Source organism: Lucilia cuprina, chromosome 2, assembly GCF_022045245.1.
Source record: "Lucilia cuprina isolate Lc7/37 chromosome 2, ASM2204524v1, whole genome shotgun sequence".
Classification (NCBI taxonomy): Eukaryota; Metazoa; Arthropoda; class Insecta; order Diptera; family Calliphoridae; genus Lucilia; species Lucilia cuprina.
The window spans coordinates 26,694,926-26,718,955 of NC_060950.1; the positions used below are offsets into that span (position 1 = coordinate 26,694,926).

The following is a 24,030-nucleotide window of genomic DNA, read 5'->3' on the forward strand; positions in this document are numbered from 1 at the left end:
GGATTTCTAAATCCAACCATTAACGGATAATTTAAATTAAATGGTAAAATATATCACAAGAGACACTAAAAAGTATCTTATAGTGAATACTCGGTTGTGTGTGAGCTTTTCAAGCTTTTTCAGATTTATTTTTTAATTCGTCATTAGCGGAGGACAATCTTATCAGAAATTGAGAAGAGGGTATTAAAAATGTAAGTTGTTAAATTTAATTGAAATATAATATATAGTATGTTATTGTTATTATTATTTTTCCAGATAAATACGTATGTACATTTTTATTACTTTCTTCTTTATAGATATAGTCAGTCTTATCAATTAATTTAATTTAATTCAATTTATTTTGTGTCTCATTTAAATTTAAACTAATACAAGTATTTACGTTGAATTTTAAATTTTAATAGTTTTAATGTGTTCATCATGTCGGGAGGATTGATTTCAATATCGTTAGCTTTGATTATTTCAATATTACCGCATATTACGTATTGCTCCACAAAGGAATTACGTGTGGTAGGAGGTACTAATGCTGCTGTAAATAGTGCACCGTTTATAGTGTCCTTCCAACAGGATGGTGTACACTATTGTGCGGGCAGTATTCTTAATGCAAATTGGATAGTTACAGCTGCCCACTGTCTAAGTTCGAAAGCGCTGGTCTTGAGCACTACTCTAGTAGCGGGAAGTGTTAATGTGGCTGGTACGGCAGCTACAACACAAACCCGTTCCATTGATAGCTATGTGGTAAATGATTTATATTTGGGTGGCACCTCTCCCTATGATATCGGTTTGGTCTATACATCCAATGCCTTTAGCTGGTCAAATGCTGTTGCCCCAATTAGTCTACCAGCTAGTGGTAGCACACCAACAGGTGATGCTTTACTCTACGGTTGGGGTAGTATTTCCACAACTAATACTGCCGATTATCCCACAACCCTACAAGTAGCAACAGTTCCGATTATATCACAAAGTTCATGTGAGTCTGCTTTGGGCAGTCAGGGATCGAATGTTCACGATACAAATCTATGTACAGGACCACTTACCGGTGGTGTTGGCATTTGTACTTCAGATTCTGGTGGTCCTTTAGTGCAGAGTGTTAATGGTGAGAATTTGTTGATTGGTATAGTTTCATGGGGAAAATTACCTTGCGGCCAGGCTAATTCTCCATCGGTATATGTAAAAGTTTCATCGTTCATTTCGTGGATATCTGCCAATCAGGTTGTAACATCCTAATAAAATATTGTGTAAGGAAATTAATACATATTTCGCAATTAATGCGTGGTTATTAATAAAAAAATATAAATGAGATAGTTGTCATTTTTTTAATGTGTTCCATAGTAACTACTTGTAGAAACAGTGCAAAAAGAACGATAATATAAATATAAACTTAATATGCCCCTTCAACTGAAATCATGCTCTCATGGCTTAAATATACATAATATATAGACTTATATTATACAATAGATCAGACTATAATTTAGACTATGGCCTGGACTATATACTATACTATAGACTAGACTATATACTAGACTACACTACAGACTAGACTAGACTATAGACTAGGATATAGACTACACAGACTACACACTGGACTATAGACCAGACTATAGACTAGACTAAAGACTACACTATAGACTAGACTAAAGACTACACTATAGCCTAGAATTTAGACTAGACTATAGACTAGACTATAGATTAGACTATAGACTAGACTATAGGCTATACTATAGACTAGACTATATACTGGACTATAGACTAGACTATAGACCAGACTATAGACTAGATTATAGACCATACTATAGATTATACTATAGACTAGACTATAGATTAGACTATAGATTATAGATTAGATTATAGACTAGACTATAGACTCGACTATAGACTAGATTATAGACTAGACTATAGACTAGACTATAGACTAGACTATAGACTAGACTATAGACTAGACTATACACTAGACTATAGACTAGACTATATACTAGACTATAGATTAGATTATAGATTAGATTATAGACTAGACTATAGACTAGACTATAGATTAGACTATAGACTGGACTATAGACTAGACTATAGATTAGATTATAGACTAGACTATAGACTAGACTATAGACTAGACTATAGATTAGACTATAGACTAGACTATAGACTAGACTATAGACCAGACTATAGACTACACTAAAGACTAGACTACAGACAAGACTATAGACTAGACTATAGCCTAGACTATAGACTAGACTATAGCCTAGACTATAGACTAGACTATAGACTAGACTATAGACTAGACTATAGACTAGAGTATAGACTAGACTATAGACTAGACTATAGACTAGACTATAGACTAGACTAGACTATAGACTAGTCTAGGCTCTAGACTAGGCTATAGACTAGTCTAGGCTCAAGACTAGACTATAGACTAGACTAGGCTCTAGACTAGACTATAGACTAAACTATAAAGTAGACTATAGACTAAACTATAAAGTAGACTATAGACTATACTATATAGACTAGACTATAAACTAGACTATAGACTAGACTATAGACTAGACTATAGACTAGACTATAGACTAGACTATAGACTAGACTATAGACTAGACTATAGACTAGACTATAGACTAGACTATAGACTAGACTATAGACTAGACTATAGACTTGACTAGGCTCTAGACTAGACTATAGACTAAACTATAAAGTAGTGTTATAAACTACACTAAAGACTACACAATTGACTGAACTATAGACTATATACTAGACTATTGACTGGACTATTGTCTAGACTATTGGCTATATTATAGACTGGACTATTGTTTAGACTATAGACTACACTTTCCGAATCAATACCAGAAAAATAATTTAAAAATTTTTACTGTACATCACTGCACCGAAACCGAAATTTATGATAACGTTAATTTATATTAAAATAAATTTAAATTTAAACTTAAAAAAAATATATTTCAATTGTATATTTCTGCAAATATCTTGATGATTTTCGTTTTATTTTGCTGAACATTACATATAAAACAAATTAATTGAACCATTTTCACTGTACATCACTGTACCGAAACCCAAATTTGTGATAACGTCAATTTATTTTAAAATAAAATTTAATCTAAACTATTAAAAAAAGATTATTTTAATAGTATACATATTTCTGCAAATTTCTTGGTGATTTGCGTTTTATTTTGGTATCACTTGATTAGCGGCAATCCATGAAATAAACGATGAAACCTTTACAAACACCGATGGTGAATTGACTTGACCACAAGGTAATTTTCCCCAAGAGACTATGCCAACTAGAACATGTTTACCTTTATTATTTTGCACCAATGGACCACCTGAATCCGAAGTGCAAATACCAACGCCACCAGTTAGAGGTCCAGTACAGACATTCGTATTATGCACATCATTGCCTTTAGGTCCTAAAGCAGACTCACAGGTTTTTAAGGGTATAATGGGAACTGTGGCCACTTGCAGAGTGTTGGGATATACAGCGTTGTTATTTTTAGAAGTACTACCCCAGCCATAGAGAACAGCATTGCCAGAGAGTGTACTACCACTGACTGGTAGAGTAACGGCAGTTACCGCATTTGTCCAGGTAAAAGGTGTCTTCGTATATACCAAACCTATATCGTAGGGTGAAGTACCGCCTAAATATAAATCGTTCACCACATAATGATCTATGAAACGTTTTTGTGTGGTAGACGCAGTACCAGCAACATAAATAGTGCCCGCCACCATGGTGGTACTTTTCACTTGTGTTTTCGAGGCCAAACAATGAGCAGCAGTAAGTACCCAATTCTTATTCAAAATACTACCAGCACAATAGTGTATACCGCTCTGTTGGAATGACACTATAAATGGTGCACTATTAACAGCAGCACTAGTACCGCCCACTACTCGGCCCATCTTCATAGATGGCTCCAATGTAGTTGTTAGACCATTTGCCAATTTGGCCAGTGCGAAAATTAACAGCCAAAGCATTGGTGTTACGTTAGCCATTGCGAAAGTTTCTCAACTGAATATGATTGTAATTTTATCATTTTTTTTATTCTCAGGCTAACAGTTGAGTTTATTAAGAAAAAATAAACAAGAAAACAAATATCAAGAATTAACAATTGATAAGAAATGTTTCTACATACAAACATTGTTCCGAAGCAATAGATCTACATATGAACATACATAAAGCGAAATATCAAAAAAAAATATGTTTGTTTAATTTTTATTTATTTAATAATGTCTTCTGTTTTAATAATTATTTAACAAGATTTTTTTTAATTAAATAACTTGTCCAAAATTATTGACTTCATAGGAAAATTATAAATAATTCCAATACCAACAACACATAGTAATCGTAAATAGTTTAGGTTTATCTAAAGATTTTAAGAAACTGTCATTCAATGTTTTCTATTATCACTTCCCTGTACTGTGGTTTATTATAGATTAAATAGGTTTTTTTATTTGAAGGGTTTTTTGCAATTCAAAAATATAAACCACAGTCGGAAAACGTCTAGTTCATTTTCAGTTCTAGTTCAATTCTAGTACAGATCTAATTCAGTTCTAGTTCAGTTCTAATTCAGTATTTTTTTAGTTCTTGTTTAGTTGCAGTTTAGTTTTAGGTCAGTTTTAGTTCAGTTAAAGTTCAGCCCAAGTGCAGCTCAAGTTCAATTTTTGTTCTAGTTAAATGTCAGTTCAATTATATTTTTCAGTTCATGTCTAGTTCTATTCTTGTAAATTTCTAAACTCTTCATAATTCTAGGACTAGTTCTATTTTCAGTGATATGTATTTAAAATGTAATCATGAAAAATCAGGGTTGGCAAAATTGGTACGATGGTACTTTTTTTGATACTATTTGATGTGCAAAAGTACCGTGATACTTCTGAGTCTTATTTGATACTTTCATGGCTACAATCTCAATATCCGATTATCGTTTAACCGGTAGTAAATCTTTCTGTTAAAATAATTTTCAATAAATCGTTTTGAAATAACAAGAGAATTAGAATATGGGGATAAAAGTTTCTTTAACATTTAAAATATTTTCTCCATCATATCTAGAATCTGAGATATTATGTCCTGAGTTTTGAGAAAACGCAATATTTGTCCCTTTTCGAGACTTTATAACAGCGCCATGAGTGCTTTAAATATAACATTTTACAAAGTACAATTTCGTGGTAATATTTGTATCGTAGCTATGAGATACCACGCATTTCCTGGGAAAACTTCATCAAATTATATCAAAGATGTTAACATTGAGGGACGGACACCATATAACGCCCATTCTAATTTAAAAATGTATAAATAAATTTCAGAAAATACAAACTTTTATCAAAAAAAATATTTTAGTACTTTGGATTGTAAGAAAGCTTTAACTGAATACTCTCCCAGAGGCACGGTTCACTCCCACTCGGGAGTAGTCGGTAACGAAAGAGCGAATGTAATGGCATTAAAGGGAAGTCAGCTCAAGGCAGTTAAACTGACAAACACAAAACCATTCGATGCAATAAAAGCTGAACTAAAAATATGGGTGAGAGAATCCCATAAGACCTCTTGGAATAATGAAACAGTGGGTAGAACTACGAAAATCCTATGGGGTGACCCAGATGAGCAAGAAGAAAAATCTTCTCATAATGAGCAAGTCTGAAGTTAGTATGATAGTACGTGCTGAGTGGAAACACAAGATTACGAGCACATTTATGCAAAATTGGACATGTGGATTCAGACGTATGTAGAGCATGTGAAGAGGACAGTGAAACTCTGGAGCACTTTCTTTGCCACTGCGAGGCATTCGTCGAAGATAGATCCAAGTGATGTTATTCCGGAAATAACATTCCTGACTAACACTGATTGGAATAATTCATTCAGTTCCTTTTTTCATGATAAAGAGCGCACAACAGGCCCGATTGTGGCCTAGGTTCCATTTTTTCGGATTTGATGTAGTACACCTATCAACCTATCCTAAGTACTTTGAGATCTAAAAATGTACTCTCTGAAATATTTTTTGATACTGAAACAAAATCTCTTTTTCCATCCCTGTGAAAAATGGATACATTGTACTCTGAAGTTACTATTAAATATTATGAAACATATTGTACAATTATAAATAAATTGCGAAACCACCTTCATCATCGCTCATAAATTGGTATTGCATTTATAACCATCTAATCAAAGTATAACTATCTAACTATTATTATTATTATTATATTTTTTTATTAACAAAAAGAAATGCAAACATTTTATTTTATTTTTACAAAAATCATATAACATTCACTTCTACTACATCAAACTAAGTGCTATTATTATTAATGTTTTGCAATTTTTGTTTAAATAATTCTAATTCTATTTTAAGTTTTTCCTCTTTAAATTGATTTTCTATTCGTGCATTTTCAACCTCTAATTCTAATTTTTTTCTTCTTAAATTCCATTCCTCTTCGATAATATGCATCTCTAAATCAAGTTTTTTCAATTTTTTATAAGCAACCTGTTCCCAGACATCAATCGCAGGTTTTTTCTTTTCAACTTTTGTTTGCAATTGAGTTTTTGATTGTTCGGATGGTGGCGGTTGAGGTGGCTTTGGTATAGGCTTTTGTACCAGCTGTGAAGAAGTAGAAGATTGAGCTTCACCAAAAAGCAGTGTTTCAAATACATATTCTTCAGCTAAAAGTAAAAAAAAATAAAATTATTAAAAATCGTTCAAAGTTTCTTGTGGCTATATAAACCAACCAGCTGCATCTAATTCTTGTTCATTAAGCGGTGCATGTGGTTTCATATCAACATCGGAAGCATTACTAGTGTGTAAAGTGTTTTCATCTTCTGATAAATCTAAGTAATAAAAACAAATTTAAAAAATATCTATAGGTATAAACAAATTTCTGTACGTATAACACTTACCATATTCTAAATCCGATAATGGCTCATTTGTCACTGCATGCTCACCGGATTGCATTATTTTCAATACGCTCAAATTTGATACATTTGTTGGCAATTTACGTTTGACATTTTTCTTAAGATTTTCATATTTCGTTTTTAACACTTTAACCGATCGATAGTCTTCGAAAACGGCATTAAATTCTTCTTCAATTTCCAACCATGCTTTAACCTTTTCCTCCGACGCTGTACGATCAGTTTTCTTTGATTCGATAATATCTTTTCTATTGTCAACTAGTTGTATCAGATACTTGACTTCTTTGGAGGAAAAATTACTGCTACGTTTTGTTCTTTCTGCATTTGCATTAGCAAACAAATTTACATTCTGTGACATCATATTGAGCGCCTAAATTTAAAATTTTTATAATATAACTGAAAGTTTAAGTTTATTTAATAAAAAATGAAAAATTAGGAAAATGAGATTAATCTTCGTTTAAACCCTAAATAATTATTTGTTTTGTTTGGTTACAACACATGATTAAAGTTAATAGTCTTGCCAGATCGTTACTAGTACTATAAAGTGTTGCCACTGTACGCCTAGTTATTGAATTGTCGTTAATACAGTGATTTGTGTTTATTTTGATGCAAACATTTTGTAGGGTTTTCATTTTAGTTCTACACCATTTTAATTTACAATTAAGACAATTCAAATTTGTATTGTGTAAAAACAAACTGAAACTCAAATATTCAATTACTGAAAATAACAAAGTATTGAAAAATAACAAATATTTTGTCAAAAACTAATGGAAATTAACAATTAGTTGATAAGACTGGTTTAGCTTTATACTAGTTCGGTTCTTGTTTAGTTTTCGTAACAGTTCAGTTTAAGTTTAGCTTTAGAATCTAGATTAATTCTGTTTTAGTTTCAGTTCTATAAAGGTTTTATTTTTGGTTCTATTTTAATTTTAGTTCAGTTCTAGGCCAGTTATAGAACAGTCTAGTTCAGTTCTAGTTCAGCTCTAATACAGAACTAGAGCAGTTCAGTGATAGTTATGTTCTTGTTATAAACATTAAAATAATTAATCGTTTAATTCGTAATGCATAATATTATTCAATATAATGACACGATTACTATAAATAAATTTACTTGTAAGAAATAAAGAAAACGAAAACCGCAACAAATATACTATTATGCAGCAAAATTAAATTATAAAAAAGTACAAACGCAAGAAAAAGTATTGATCGAATGGATAGAACTTAAAACTTTTAAATTAAATAGTTATTGGACAGAAGCAAGAAAGAAACTTTTTATATTTTCTAAAACATTAATTTAATACCTTAGCTTTGTGTAAAATAAAATTAAAAATGTCGATCGGTGTAAAACTTATGCGTAGAATTAAAGTGATTTTCGTAGGAGAACATAGTGTGGGTAAAACGTCTATAATTACTCGCTTCATGTATGACAGTTTCGACACCACATACAAGGCCACTGTGGGCATTGATTACTTATCAAAAATCCTCTACTTAGAAGATCGTACACTACGTCTCCAATTGTGGGATACAGCTGGACAGGAACGTTTCCGTTCCATAATACCCTCCTACATAAGGGATTCAAAAGTGGCCGTGATAGTATACGATGTCACGAATACAAAATCTTTCGATCTGACTACCAAATGGATCGAAGATGTACGCGTCGAACGTGGTAATGAAATCATTATTATGTTAGTTGGTAATAAAAGTGATCTGCACGACAAGCGGCAGGTGTCGTCAGAAGAGGGAGCACGTAGAGCTGAAGAATTAAATGCCATGTTCATTGAAACAAGTGCAAAAAATGGAAATAATGTAAAGGAATTGTTTATACGTGTAGGCCAAGCACTGCCAGAACTCGATTCACCGACGACTCCAACTGCAAACCGAAAATTTTCCGAAGATATTCCAATTTCATTAGCGCATCAATTAGAGAATAAAGAGGAAAGTAAAAAGGATAATAAAACATGTTGTTCTTGTGGAAATTAAGATTATTTTTATTAATTCTCCATTTTTGTTTAATATTTTTATGAAATTCCAATAATTGTTAATAAATATAAACTTTTTTCATTATTTAACGTTCAGAAAATACTTCAAAATTCTAATAATGTTGATATATCCTGGTATATATTCAACATATTTTTACTAAAAAATTTTTAGGTTCTAAAAATTAACACTAATTTAGAAAAATAAAATTTTTTTCTTCAACTTTTTTTGCATTTATTAATTAATCATTACATTATTATATCGATATATATGTAATTCAATAAAAAACCTAGATTCTATATTAATTTCTTTCAAAATATATATAAATGCAAATTGTGTGTATGTTCAAAATAGTATGACCACAAGTGGCTTTTATTAATGTAGAAATATTATAACGACATAAAAGTGATATATAGAAATCATAAATATTTGTATACTACTCCTATTTTTGCACATATCGTTATAAATTCACTTTTATGATATTTTCAAAAGAGCGATTTATATGGGCAGCTATTGTCAATATGGACCTATTCATATTTGAAAATAATTTTGTTCCGATATAATTATTAAAAATTATTTCATGAACTATTTATGATTTAGTGATTTTCGGAAATTGACTTTATATGTAAGCTGAAACCAGATGTTGGCCGAATCGGTAATGATTGCGCTAAATTATTTATACACAACATATTTAGAAGGACTGCAAAATTTGAAAAAAGCGTATTTTATGAGTCTGAAAGTAGACTATAACATCTATCATATTTTCATTATTCTTCGAGATTATATAAATACTCGGACTACATCCTTTTCAATTGAAAATGAGAACTTTTCCTTTCAATTCAGAAAATATCAATTGAAATTCAGATTTTAGTTTGAAATTCAGAGAAAAACATTCCTGCAGACAAGCTATTAAAGCTTCGCGGGACTAGGAATAAGAATTTCTGTAAATAAATTGATTGATAAATTGATAAATTAAAAATGGGATTTTTTATTTGAAATTTTGAAAACGCCAATTAAAATTGAGAATTTTCAATTTAAATTGAGAAAACATCAATTGAAAATAAGATTTTTTATTTGAAATTCGGAATACAACAGTTGAAAATGAGATTTTTCATTTGAAATTCAGAAAATTCCAATTTAAAATTAGATTTTTCATTTGAAATTTAGAAAAATTCAATTGAAAATGAGATTTTTCATTACAATTAATTTTAAATTAAGGTTGAATAAAATAAACACATACGATTTTCTGGATTTCAAATGATAAATTTTATTTTCAATTGATTTTTTTAAATTTCAAATAAAAAATCTCATTTTCAATTGAAATTTTCTAAATTTCAAATGAAAAATCTCATTTTCAGTTGTGGTATTCCGAATTTCAAATAAAAAATCTCATTTTTAACTATTCTTTTCTGAATTTCAAATGGAATATCTCAATTTCAATTGATGTATTCTAATTTATATGTGAAAATTCTCATTTTCAATTGATCTTTTCTAAATGTTAAGTGAAAAATCCCATTTTCAATTGGAATTTTCTAAATTTCAAATGGAAAATCTCATTTACAATTGAGTTTTTCTGAATTACTGTTGAAAATGGTGTATATATTCGCAAGGACAAACAAACTTATTTTTTTGAAAAATAATTAATCAGATTTACAATTTTCAATTGATTTCTTTCTCAATAATTTGATTTATAAATTTCAAATTGTATTTTTTCGCTTATTTCCACCATTTTCATACGAATGGCTACCATTGAACTAATCTCATAACACCGAATAAATTTGACATTATTCGGCAGCACTTTGACCAAGTGGCAACATCACACGTAGCAGATGGCATGCAATGTCGGTATTGCCGTGCACACTAACAAAAATCGGTTGCAAAACTTCATCAGCGGTGGTGACTCAGTTAGAAAGCAGTGCAAAAGAAAAGTGAAAAAAAATTTGTGAGAATCTGTAATTTGCCCTGTCAATTTTTAAGCTGAATTAATTTATTAAAAAAAAATTAATTAGCAAACTGAAATAAACAAGAATTTACACATAAAAACAATAAGTGCAATTTATATTATAGAAAAATTAAAAATTTTTAGTGAAAGATACTAGCAAAAGGCCAACCAAAACAAGATTTTTTTACAAAAAAAAAAATTGAACAAAAAAAAATACATCCACAGTGAGACACCAAAAAGCATACGCAGGCGAAAAAAATATCGAACGAACTGAAAGAAGCAAATAGCCCAGCCCAGCTCTGCTCTGCTACAAAAAACTTCAAGCAACGTCAAACCTTATATTTTTTTGTAACAATTCCACAGAGACAAGAAAAATACAACAGCAACAACAACAATAATTGCCAAAGAAGAGGTCAGCAAACTTCTCTATGTAATTACAACTGGAAAATTATAATTAAATTGTAGAAAAACTTAATTGGTAATAGAAAAAAAAAAAGAAAGAAACGGCCGAAAAGGGAATCAAAGATAAGAGGGTCGGCAGCCAGGAGTAACAAAAAAGCATTTATACATTTTTTATACAACTAGTAAATCGTAATTTTTTGTAAACATGTCATCCGGAGATTTTGGCAATCCCTTGCGTAAATTCAAATTGGTCTTCTTGGGAGAACAAAGTGTGGGCAAGACTTCTCTGATTACACGTTTCATGTATGACAGCTTCGATAATACGTATCAGGCCACCATTGGCATTGATTTCTTATCCAAAACCATGTACTTAGAAGATCGCACGGTACGTTTGCAATTGTGGGATACGGCTGGACAAGAACGTTTCCGTTCATTAATACCTTCCTACATTAGGGATTCCACAGTGGCTGTAGTCGTCTATGACATTACCAATACAAATTCATTCCATCAAACCTCCAAATGGATCGATGACGTACGTACCGAACGCGGCAGTGATGTCATTATCATGTTAGTTGGCAACAAAACTGATCTCTCCGACAAACGGCAAGTGTCCACCGAAGAGGGTGAACGCAAGGCCAAAGAATTAAATGTCATGTTTATTGAAACAAGTGCCAAGGCTGGTTATAATGTTAAGCAATTGTTTAGACGTGTAGCGGCCGCACTGCCCGGTATGGATTCAACGACAGAGAATAAACCTTCGGAGGACATGCAAGAAATAACCTTAGATACACAAAAAGAAACAAAAGATCCTGAAGGAGGCTGTGCCTGCTGAATTTAAGTTTACTTTTATTTCCGCTAAAAGAAAAAAAACACGAAAACAAAACTTAATTATTATTTTTTTGTCCAATCATTTTTATTAACGATTTACAATTTGTCTGTCCCACTTAGAAACGAAAAAATTTAAGAAAAAAAAACAACTCCAAATTATCAATACAATACAAAACATATGATGATGACAGTATGATTTCAAAATGTTTGTATTAGTATTTAGAAACAACCAAAACCAACACTGTCTAAACAAAGTTTTCATTTAAAACATTGTTTATTAAAAAAGAAAATATGCTTAATTTCATTAGTAAAGTAGCTAAAACAAAAACCAACAACAACAACAACCAATCATATATTTCAAAATACAAAAAAAAAAACATGAAAATAATTGGAATACATTTAAGAATGTAGCTGCGTTTAGGTGTGTGTGCTTGCTTTAATTTTTTCAAATAATTTTGAATTTAAAAACAAAATCTATTAACAAGGATTTCTCTCTAAATTCTAAATTTTTCAGTCTTTTACAACACACACCCATACGCATTACAAAATCCCCTTTAAAAAACACGAATTCTTTACATTCATCTTTAAACACAACAACACTTTTTTATTAATGATTAAGTTTATTTATAAAGTAAAAAAAATATATAATAAAAAAAACTCAAAAAAAAACAATTTAATAAAAAGTAAAAAATAACATTCTTAAAAAAATCGTTTAATTTATTTATTTTTACTTGTTCAAATATTTGGGGTTTAACTTTTTTCTTATAGACTATATAATAGTCTATAGTCTGGACTATAGAATAGTCTATAGTCTGGACTAAAGAATCATCTGTAGTTTGGACTATAGAATAGTCTATAGTCTGGACTAGAGAATAGTCTATAGTCCGGACAAGACAATAGTCTATATTCAGACTATTCTTTAGTCTGAGCAGTCTAGACTATAGTCTGGACTATAGAAAAGTCTATAGTCTGGACTATAGAATAGTCTAGACTATTGAACTGTAGAATACACTATAATCTGCATTATATAATAGTCTATAGTCGGGAATAGTCTATATTCTGGACTATAGAATAGTCTATAGTCTGGACTATAGAATATCACTATAAACTATTCTATAGTCCAGTCTATAAACTATTTTATAGTCTAGACCATAGACTATTCTATAGTCCAGACTGTAGACTCTTCTGTACTCCAGATTATAGACTATTCTATAGTCCAGACTATAGAATATTATATAGTCCATAGTCCAGAATATAGACTATTCAATAGTCCGGTCTATAAACTATTCTATAGTCTAGTATATGGACTATTCTATAGTCCTGACTTTCGATTATTCTATAGTCCAGACTATAGACTATTCTATACTCCAGACTATTCTACACTCCAGACTATTCTATAGTCCAGACTATAGACTATTATATAGTCTGGACTATAGAATAGTCTATAGTGTGGACTATGGAATATTCAATAGTGTAGACTATAGAATAGTCTTTAGTGTGGAGTATAGAATAGTCTATAGTCCGGACTATGTAATAGTCTATAGTTTGGAGTATAGAATAGTCTATAGTCTGGACTATAGAATTATTCAAAGTCAGGAGTATAGAATAGTCTATATACTAGACTATAGAATAGTTCATAGACTGGACTATAGAATAGTCTATATAGTAGACTATAGAATAGTTTATATAGTGAACTATAGAATATTCTGTAGTCTGGACTATAGAATAGTCTATAGTCTGGACTATAGAATAGTCTATAGTCTGGACTATACAATAGTCTATAGTCTGGACTATAGAATAGTCTATATTCTGGACTATAGAATAGTCTTTAGTCTGGACTATAGAATAGTCTTTAGTCTGGACTATAGAATAGTCTATAGTCTGGACTATAGAATAGTCTATAGTCTGGACTATAGAATAGTCTATAGTCTGGACTATAGAATAGTCTATAGTCTGGACTATAGAATAGTCTATAGTCTGGACTATAGAATAGTCTATAGTCTGGACTATAGAATAGTTTATAGTCTGGACTATAGAATAGTTTATAGTCTGGACTATAGAATAGTTTATAGTCTGGACTATAGAATAGTCTATTATTTTAAAATAGAAATAATATAAAAACTAATTCAAAATAGTCTTGCCTATAGAAAAGTCTATAGTCAAAAGAGAATTAAGAAAAAGTTTCTAAACAAAAGTTTGCAAGAGTGGACCACTTCTAAGCAAACGATATAGTCGCATTATAGTCTCGACTATAGAATAGTTTATAGTGTAAATTGTAGACTAGTCTATAGTTTGGACTATAGAATAGTCTATAGTCTGGACTATAGAATAGTCTATAGTCTGGACTATAGAATAGTCTATAGTCTAGACTATAGAATATTCTATAGTCTGGACTATAGAATAGTCTATAGTTTGGACTATAGAATAGTCTATAGTCTGGACTATAGAATAGTTTATAGTCTGGACTATAGAATAGTCTATTATTTTAAAATAGAAATAATTTAAAAACTAATTTAATTGCATCGTTTAAAGTGCATAATTCTAATAAAGAAACTGTGTGTAAATATATTCCTATTATAAACATTGTATAATAAATTATTTATTTTAAATAGTAGAACCACAAGTTTCATGAAATTATAGTTCGATGAATACTTTTTTATAAGCATACATGTGTATGTATATAAAATTTGTACCTACATAGTCTGCATATCATACATTAGTCAAAATAACATCATAGTTAAAAATACAATTATAAGTTAATAGTTAAATGTGTTTTTTTTTTGTTTTTCTTATTTAAATAAGTTTTATTAGAAACATGTGTGTTAAGCCAAATAACACTTGATATTTGTAGAGTTTATGTTAATCGTATTAGTTATTTCACAATTATCTTCTTAATTTGTTGAAAACAACAGAAAAAAGTGTTTCTTTGTCTAATAGAAATTCTACTCGTTATTTTATCTTTAAGCTCAGTGAGTTTTCTTTCAACAAAATAAAGTTGCAATTATAATTTAAAAAATCAATTAAAATTTTAAATAATTTTTATTTTTGCATTGGAAATGGTGTAATGCTTTATACAAATGAATAGCAAACGTTCTTATTCAAATAATAAATAATAGCTCAATTGAAATTAAATGTTAATTGCAACTATTTCGAATCAACAATTATAATCTTATCTTTAAATTTGTTAAGAAATATGTTTTGTTCTACTGAACTAAATAGTTTTCGTAACATAGGTACATATTTATAAGATAAATATGTATACAGTGTCGCACAAAACAAACTAAAGAAAAATGATATATGTATGTATAATAAAAAAAACTAACTATTTTTGCTGTCGAAAATAAAACTATAAGTTCTTCTCGGTTATCAATTAGAGAAACATTCAAAACTGCCTAATAAATGTCGCCTTATGGTCTACTATTGGGGGAATGCTATTAAACTATCTTGGAACAAGGAAATGAAACACCTTCCGGGCAAGTAACACAATGTCATTTCGACTAAACAGTTCCACCTAGGATGTCACCGGAGGGATCATCCCAACTTTAACATCGCACAGTTGGATGCTCCCTCGACGCATGTCAGAAAAGATTTTTGTATATACGAAGGGAACAAATGTAGTTATGTGCAGGATCTAATTGATCAGTCCTCGTATACGGAAACTTTGAACAACACTTATAGAGGCGACATAATTTTGCATGAATGTGGTACTTGAAAGTCGCCCACAGCCTATAGCAGACACAAAAGAAAACCTATAAACATGGACCGTGCCGTTCTCAACAGATGTCCAGCATGTGGTCAATGTTCTCATCAAACTTTTATTCCATACCACACATTCAACTTCTCGCCCAACCATGCATTACTTTATCCAATAGATTTATGAATAAGGTCCATGTGAGAAAGGAACTTCGTTGATAAGAAGGGATCACACACTGTTATATGCAGGTTCTAATTGATCAGTACGACAGCTTTGAACGATATTTATAGAGATAAATTCTTCATAAACACAAAAGAAAATCTGGAGCCGAAAACAAGAGTAATTCCTCCATAACCATAATCGGGATTGAACAACAGGTTTAATGCATTCTGTCAATGCATAGACCATGCCGTTCCCAACGGTTGTTCAGGATGTTATCAATGTCCTCAAGATACTTACATTTCATGCCACATATTCAACTGCTCAGTAAACCATGTATCACCATGTCAGAAAGGATCATCGTATATACACACGCACAACCGTGAGCTACAGTTTTAATGCCTTCTGTCCATGCATGTGATCAATCTCCTCTTGATATTTATATTCCATGCTATATATTCAACTGCTCAGTAAACCATGCATCACTTTGATGAATGAATTTATAAAAACATCCAGTTTAAGTTGCATGTAACAATAATGTGACAATTGGTTAAAAAATACACCGGTCCACACTAGGAAACTTTTGATTTTGCGTGAGAGAGAAAGAAAAAGAATATCATTCATCTCGCTTGCGGTACGGAGTTTCCCGTACTCTGAAATTTATGTTTTCTTATTCTTCTCATTCGTACAACAACAAACTAATGCAATTAACACGTAGTTTCTGAATCTCCAAAAGAGAATTAAGAAAAAGTTTCTCAACAAAAGATACCTAGTGTGGACCAGATATAAGCAAACGACATTGTCGCATTATTGTTGTTATGTGCAGGCCTTTAATGTAGTATCACTCTTGTATTGTTTTTAGCTGTTACAACAACATAACGAATGTCCAGGTTTTGGCTCAGATTGTCCATGATATCTAAATAAATATTTTGTTTTAATGGATATATGGAAACGTTTTGTATAAATAGAAAACTAACATTGATTCTGACCCCTTAAAATAACAACTGTGAAGATCTTTTGTTTTACCAACGTGCACATCCACTCGGAGACCCAAAGGTCCATTGTGAATTCCTTTAATAATGAACAAGGAGAAATCAAAAGAAGACAAAAGAGAAGAGATATGAGAAGATTGAGATTTTCTCTCCAAAAAGAGAACAGAGAAAGGAAGTGGTAATGGAAGGGAAATCCTTAATTGTCCGATATCTGAAAATCCAAAAAATTCCCCTGATGAATTCAGAGAAAATAACAACTGCAGTATGTGCTTGTTTCTTGTGTCTTTATTAATAATTAATTAATTGTTTATTTTCAATAAATACCATTAGTGTAAGTATACCATTCATTTAAACATACCCAACAAGTGGCAGGTTGATTTGTAATCTTTTTAGTTTATAACAAAAGTACTGAGTGACTGATAAAATGCAAAAGAATAATAAAAGGAAAATTAATGCAATTTTAAGTAAAACTTGTTATACAAATTGTTTTGTTGGTTTGTTTTACCAATTTTCAATAAGTCTACTTTAATGTAATAAATAAAATGTTTGCAAAAACATTAGAATGCTAATAGTGTTTAGAAACTATCCTCGTTGGTGATGTATTCATCACGTATTTTTTGTAATTTAGTAATTAAATCATCGACAGATACTTCACCATGTACTTTATTATCACGGGTGCGTACATTAACGGTATTCGAAGAACGTTCCTTTTCACCCACCACAAGAATGAAATTGAATTGAGCCAATTGAGCGTTACGGATTTTCTTGTTCATTGTGTCGCCAGCGTCACAATCAGCCTCGGACATGAAACCAGCAGCATGCAATTTATCGCTAACTGATTTAGCGTACTCATCAAACTGAGGTCCAACAGGCACAACCATAACTTGACGTGGTGACAGCCAGAAGGGCCATTTGCCAGCATAACTCTCAGTAAGGATGGCAATCATACGTTCTACCGAACCGAGAATGGCACGATGAATAATGACGGGACGTTTCTTTTCACCATCATCGGCTACATAGTTCAGATTGAAACGTATGGGCAGCTGGAAGTCCAATTGGATGGTGGCACATTGATGGGCACGTTTGAGAGCATCCATAATGGTAATATCGATTTTGGGACCATAGAAAGCACCATCACCGGGATTCTCTTGCCAGGGCATGCCAAATTCATCGAGAGATTCAGCCAAAGCCTTTTCAGCTTCATTCCACTGCTCTAACTCGCCCAAGTATTTTTCAGGTCGTGTAGACAACACCAAATTGAATGAGAAACCGAAGACGGTATAAACATGACGCAAAAAGTCCAAACAGCCCTTCATTTCACTTTTGATTTGTTCGGGAGCACAGAAAATATGTGCATCATCCTGTTGGAAACGGCGTACACGTGTAAGACCAGTCAAAGCACCCGACAATTCGTTACGATGTAAAACACCAAAGTCAGCCATACGCAAAGGCAATTCGCGCCAAGAGCGATTGCGCACATCAAACATTAAGCTGTAAGTAACAGATCACACATATAAATTAATAAAACTTCTTAAATAAGGAAAATATAGTTCCAACTCACCAGTGACCAGGACAGTTCATGGGTTTTAAAGCATATGTCTCTTTCTCCACCTCAAACGAAAACATGTTTTCGGCATAATGCTGCCAATGACCTGAAGTCATCCATAATTTCGAATTGTAAATGTTAGGTGAGATAACTTCTTGGAATCCACGCTTTCTATATTCGCCCTTAATGAAATTCATTAGAGTATTGTAAATATGAGCGCCCTTAGGTTGGAAAAAGCAAGAGCCAGGCGACAATTCATGGAAAAAGAACAATTCCTGTTCTCTGCCGATTTTACGATGATCTCTTTTAGCAGCCTCTTCTTGGATTTTCTCCCATTCTTTCAATTGTTTGGTATCGGGGAATGAAATACCATAGACTCTTTGCAAGGTTTCGGCATCAGATTTACCCTCCCAGTAGGTGGAAGAATTTTTGGTAATTTTCATGGCCTTAATCTTGCCAGTGTGACGTACATGAGGACCACGGCATAAATCAATAAGTGGACCACATTTGTAAACAGTGGTAGTATCAGTTGTGACTTTTTCATTAAGAATTCTACACTTGAATTGATTGTACTTGAACATTTCCAATAAATCGGCTTTCTTCATTTCCAAACGTTCGAAAGGCTGTTTCTCCTTAACGATTTGTTTAACCAAACCCTCCATAACGGGATAGTCATTGGTCGAAATCTGAAATAGAGAACAAAACATAAATATTTATAAAATTTAGAAGAATTATTTCTTTTACACAATACTTACACCTTCACCATCCAAATACATATCATAGTAGAAACCATCAGCAATTGGTGGACCATAACACAAATGACCACCATAAATACGTTCCATAGCTTCACCCATAACATGAGCCGAACTATGCCAGAAGACAGCTTGTGCCTCGGGATCATCAAACTTGAGTAAATGCAAAGTACAATCACCCTCTAATACACGATCCAAATCCCATACTTCTCCATTAACCTTCGAAATGATAGTATTATCGGCCAAACCTTGACTAATACCTTTGGCAATATCGTATGGTGTGGTCTCCCATGAGGTACCTTCTACCACTTTACCATCGGGCAAGGTAACCTTAATGGCTTCACGTGGCTTGGCAGCAAGTTCAGCTTGATATTCAGCCTTACATTTCTCCCACAAAGCATTACGTTCTTCAATGTATGCCGGCCAGGGATTAAGTTCTTTGACTGTAATGATAGTAATTAAGAAGAACTATTTTAGTTTCAAGTGTTTGTATCCTTAAATTTGCAAAGTCCTCAAAGGGATTTACGAATTTTTCTATTATATGGGTTTTGTCCTTGTTGAATAGAGAAAAAAGTCATCCTTTATTATTAAATCCTCTAACTTTTTATCAAATAACTAAGTTCTTATCAAACCCTCAACTTTTCACCAAAAACTCGACTTCTCAACAAATACGTAACATATAAACAAAAACCTGGACTTCTCACTAAAAACACAACTTCCTACTAAAAATACTTTTAAAATAACTTTTCAAAAGAAGCCCGGCTTTTCTCTTAAAGTTTACCGAAAAATCAACATTTCTTTAAGAACTTAACGCTTCACTAAAACTTAGGTCGGGTTTTTTCTGATAAACCTAGTTTATTCTATGTTTTGTGTTTTTCAGAAATCAGTAAAGTTATTTATTATCTAAGTTTAACTGAGTGTAATTGGTCAATCGATATAGTCACAACTAGACTGTACTGCATTGTCTAGTTGGTCACATAGTGAAATGACTCGAATTTGGAGAGTACACATTAGAGGCCTTTCTGGATATAGAAGGTGCTTTTAACAATGTAATACCTGGCATAATTCTATCAGCTCTTCAAGACCTTAATGCAGATGCCTCGATCTCAAGGGTTATAGAGGGAAAGGTGAACAGAGGTACCCCCCAAGGAGGTGTTCTCTCCCCAACATTGTGGAATGTTGCCATTAACTGTTTACTCAAGACACTGGATTCCATGAGATATAAAACTTCCTATGCAGATGATGTTGCAGATGCTGAAAGATACACTCAGAATACTAAGACGATGGAGTATCGATAGTGGTTAGTGGTTTGGGTGTAAATCCAAGCAAAACCGAACTGACTCGTCTAAACGGAGTTGAACTCCCACTTTCGGATTGTGTTAAATATTTAGGGGTTATTCTTGATAGTAAATTATCATGGAAACCCAACATCATAGCAAGGTTATCAAGCCGATTCTCTCTATGGAGCTACATTTTGGTGGAATGCGCTAAATATAAACTCAAATTGCAAAATCCTTGACAAGGTCTTAAAAAGAATGTCGATCCTGATAACTGTATCGTTAGGATCAACTTCGATGAAATCCCTTTTGGTACTGCTTAACTGTATCCCGACAGACTTTTTGGGCATTCAGACTGAATGCAATGTGGTATGACTCATAGAAAATATGGTTTTTGAACTCTCACAGGCAAGATGGGAAAATGAGCCAACATGTACTTGAACAAAGAAGATATGGCTTAAGCTTGATAAAGAGCGCACGGACAATCTTCTAAGATATAGCCGAACTCAACTCAGCAAAACTATAGCTGTCATCACACGACACTGTAAATTTGGTTATCACGAAATTCGACTTGGATTACCTTATAATCTTATACCTTCAAAATTATCAAAGACTAAGGGCAGGTTTCTTACTCCTCAGTTAAACTAGGCTTAACTTGCTGTTAGATTAAACTCGGAACAAATTTAGACGGACTTTAACCGATGTTTGTGTTTTTCGGTTTTAGATTTAAGCTCACTTAATTTTGTTAGTATTGCCAACTTTTCACTCAAAAACATAAACAATGAACAGCTGTTTTTTGCAAACAATACTTTTGTAAAATGTAAAAATTTTGGAAAAATGTTAAATAAACATTTAAAACAATAATGAATAAAACAAAACAAATCAGAAAATTGCAATTAACTTAAAATATTAAGTTTTTGTTCTTCCGAAATCATTGTTTTATTGTTTTTGTTAATTGTGTTTTCTCACTTATAACTTGAGTTTAATTGGCCAATTACACTCAGTTAAACTAAGATAATATGTAACTTTATTGATAACTGAAAAACACGAAACATATATTAAACCAGATTTAACCAAAGAATGAAGATTATATTTATCAGAAAAACTCGCCCATAGAGTCCCACTATCTACTTGACTTTATTGTGTACCTATGTACTTGTTAATATACAAACTTATTATGTATTTATAACCATGTCAATCAATTTGTCCAAACTTGATTATTATGAGATAATTCAGATGGGCCAGATGGTAATTATACGTAACACAGGCATGCATACATACATTCATACAAACCTATTTCGATAAACTGCACGTGTTTAAATCTGATAATTATTTGTTTCCCTGAATAGTTTCGACCATAATCCTAATACATTGAAATCAATAAACAAAATACATAAAAAATACACCCACCTTTTTTACCGGTATCAGCTGGAACGTTCTTTTGCTTTTCCTTCTTCATCTTACTGGCCTAAAACACACAAAAAGAAATTATGTTAGAAAAGTGGAAAAATCAATTATTTTACAAAAACACATATTTTTTAATTAAAAGAGCAATAAAATTTTATAACTTAAGGATTTTATTAAAAAAAATTTACAAAATTATTGAATTTTTTTTTGTAAACGCAATCACAGCAAAATTTTTTTTAACAAAATCAAAACAATGCAAATAATTGTTATAAACGTGGCTTGTTGTTATTTTGTGGTGGGGCAGATATTATTTATAAATTGTTTATAGGTATTTCTATAAAAAGTAATTTGTTAAAAGGTTTTATTTGTTAATGTATATTTTTTTAAACAACATACTATTTCTTTTTTTTTTAATTTTTATTTAATTTCCTTTAGATAAAATTTTAAGAAAATTTGTCTTGTAATGAGTATTCTGTTTGAAACAGTATAGATGACTAAACACTGAGTTGGGGTAATTTTGTTGTTGTTTTTTTCTTTTGGTAAAATATAATGTACGAAACAAAGTATGTGAATAAAGCAAATGCCAACAAATAAAAACTGATGCAATAACATGGGTTAATTGTGATATCAGATATGAAATTTGATGGAAGAGAGAGAGAGGAGTTGTAAATTATTGTTTAGTATATCGATTTTTTATCATTGTAGAAGATACGTTTTTTCTACGCATTTGAAAAGTCTATAGACAAGACTAAGAACTAATCGACAGACATTTTAGTAGATTCATTTCTTTTCTGTTCGGATTCATTTGGCAGTGTCTTGGAGTCTTCATTAAAAAGGTTTAAACTCTCATATCAGTTCTGTCAAATTCCACTTGTCACTTTAATGTCCTCTTTATAAGCGGGAGCGGAGACAGTCGACTCTTTACTGTCCTCAAGTAACATAGAGATTATACTCTTAAAAGTAGTGTTTTTTTTTTACTTCCGAAAGTAGTTATTCTACCCATCTTTTGAAGAAATGACTATTATTTTCTCCTAATATGCCACCATCTGGTTATTCCATTATTGTTCCATAGTATTCTAGAGAGTAGACACTTGAAATTTATAAATTTTATTTCCATTAATATCTTACCACCTGGCTGACTCCAATTCGTATGTTTTTGGTCTTTCATCACAAATAAACTCTTTGTAAACGAGAATGAAGACAGTCGTCACTTTAGTGTCCCCTTTGTAAGCGAGAGCGGAGGCAATCGTCTTTTGACTGTCTCTTTGTAGGGTGTAGAGTGACGATTGACTTCCTCGTAGGACAAGCCCATGTTAAAATGGTTGGTCACCTGGGTAGTCAGGTGGCTACGGGCTACCACAAGTGGTAGGTTAAATGGTCAGTTCGGGACTGTCCCGTCGAACTGCTGGGTTAAAACAGCCAATTGGAAAATTCTCCTACCAACATAAATATAACCTAAATTTCTATTTCATATCAAATTTATCGTTAATTTTTTACCATCACTAAAAATAAAAGTTATCAACTCATCTCTCTTAAAGCATACGTAATAAACATTGCAGGCACATGCACTTTTTTGCTTTCACAAAAAAATGTATTGATTAATGAAAATTCTTAGAAATTAGCACATTTAAACATAAAGGAAATAACACAATTTTCTGTTTCTTTAATTTGACACCAACCAAAGTAGCGTATTGCCTTATGAAATGTCCTGGTTTAGTAGCACTGTTATTCCTATTAAAAATCGGTAAAAATTCCCGGTGACGCAGTAAAAGTTGCTGTTGTTCTTGTAGTTGTCTTGAGTTTATAATAGAATCACTGCTGCTAATTTTATTCGCGGCGGTGGTGTTTGTTATAGAATCGTTTGATAAAAAGCCGTATTCTTCGTTCAACAATAGAGCACGTAAATTTTGACTATTATTACTTAGTGAGCGTATTTTAAATGCGTTATTTTGTTTTATATTTAACACTTGCACAAATTTATTCATAACTTTATAATAGTTTATTAGTTAAATTATAAATTTATTGATATATTGTATTATTTAACATGCCTTTTCTTTATTTAAATCCAAATTTTTAAGATCGGTCACCACGTTGTCAGTCATTTTTTCGTAACAATACTAGACAGAAAGAGAGCGAAAATGGAAAGAATTTGCAGAATATAAATAACA

General features: G+C 31.7%; 6 protein-coding genes across 8 annotated transcripts; 3 read left to right on the plus strand and 3 right to left on the minus strand.

Moving 5' to 3' along the window:
• Positions 1-405: 405 nt before the first annotated feature.
• On the plus strand, positions 406-1,299 carry LOC111684490 (trypsin-1-like). Its single transcript, XM_023446670.2, has one exon. It carries the CDS (start codon positions 418-420, stop codon positions 1,222-1,224), a length of 807 nt encoding a protein of 268 aa, XP_023302438.2. The 5' UTR covers positions 406-417; the 3' UTR covers positions 1,225-1,299.
• Positions 1,300-2,949: 1,650 nt separating this feature from the next.
• On the minus strand, positions 2,950-4,023 carry LOC124421357 (trypsin-1-like). Its single transcript, XM_046956418.1, has one exon. The coding sequence runs from the start codon at positions 3,985-3,987 to the stop codon at positions 3,166-3,168; it is 822 nt and encodes a 273-aa protein (XP_046812374.1). The 5' UTR covers positions 3,988-4,023; the 3' UTR covers positions 2,950-3,165.
• A 2,151-nt stretch (positions 4,024-6,174) lies between these two features.
• On the minus strand, positions 6,175-7,358 carry LOC111684488 (myb/SANT-like DNA-binding domain-containing protein 4). Its single transcript, XM_023446668.2, has 3 exons — positions 6,875-7,358; positions 6,707-6,805; positions 6,175-6,640 (listed from the first exon to the last, which is right to left on the minus strand). Exons 1-3 carry the CDS (start codon positions 7,245-7,247, stop codon positions 6,270-6,272), a joined length of 843 nt encoding a protein of 280 aa, XP_023302436.2. The 5' UTR covers positions 7,248-7,358; the 3' UTR covers positions 6,175-6,269.
• Positions 7,359-7,860: 502 nt separating this feature from the next.
• LOC111684492 (ras-related protein Rab6-like) lies at positions 7,861-9,082 on the plus strand. The gene has a single exon (XM_023446671.2). It carries the CDS (start codon positions 8,216-8,218, stop codon positions 8,864-8,866), a length of 651 nt encoding a protein of 216 aa, XP_023302439.2. The 5' UTR covers positions 7,861-8,215; the 3' UTR covers positions 8,867-9,082.
• A 1,663-nt stretch (positions 9,083-10,745) lies between these two features.
• Positions 10,746-12,508, plus strand: LOC111684493 (ras-related protein Rab6). Its single transcript, XM_023446672.2, has one exon. The coding sequence runs from the start codon at positions 11,413-11,415 to the stop codon at positions 12,037-12,039; it is 627 nt and encodes a 208-aa protein (XP_023302440.1). The 5' UTR covers positions 10,746-11,412; the 3' UTR covers positions 12,040-12,508.
• A 4,639-nt stretch (positions 12,509-17,147) lies between these two features.
• LOC111684478 (threonine--tRNA ligase 1, cytoplasmic) lies at positions 17,148-24,005 on the minus strand. 3 transcript variants are annotated; one of them, XM_023446654.2, is made up of 5 exons: positions 23,911-24,005; positions 21,866-21,923; positions 19,182-19,621; positions 18,442-19,112; positions 17,148-18,371 (listed from the first exon to the last, which is right to left on the minus strand). In XM_023446654.2, the coding sequence occupies exons 1-5, from the start codon at positions 23,962-23,964 to the stop codon at positions 17,456-17,458; spliced, it is 2,139 nt and encodes a 712-aa protein (XP_023302422.2). In that variant the 5' UTR covers positions 23,965-24,005; the 3' UTR covers positions 17,148-17,455. The 3 variants fall into 3 exon arrangements, with proteins under 3 accessions (XP_023302422.2, XP_023302421.2, XP_046805792.1); XM_023446653.2 differs by having other exon boundaries at positions 23,542-23,929; XM_046949836.1 differs by lacking the exon at positions 23,911-24,005 and adding an exon at positions 22,259-22,319.
• Between the last annotated feature and the right edge of the window lie 25 nt (positions 24,006-24,030).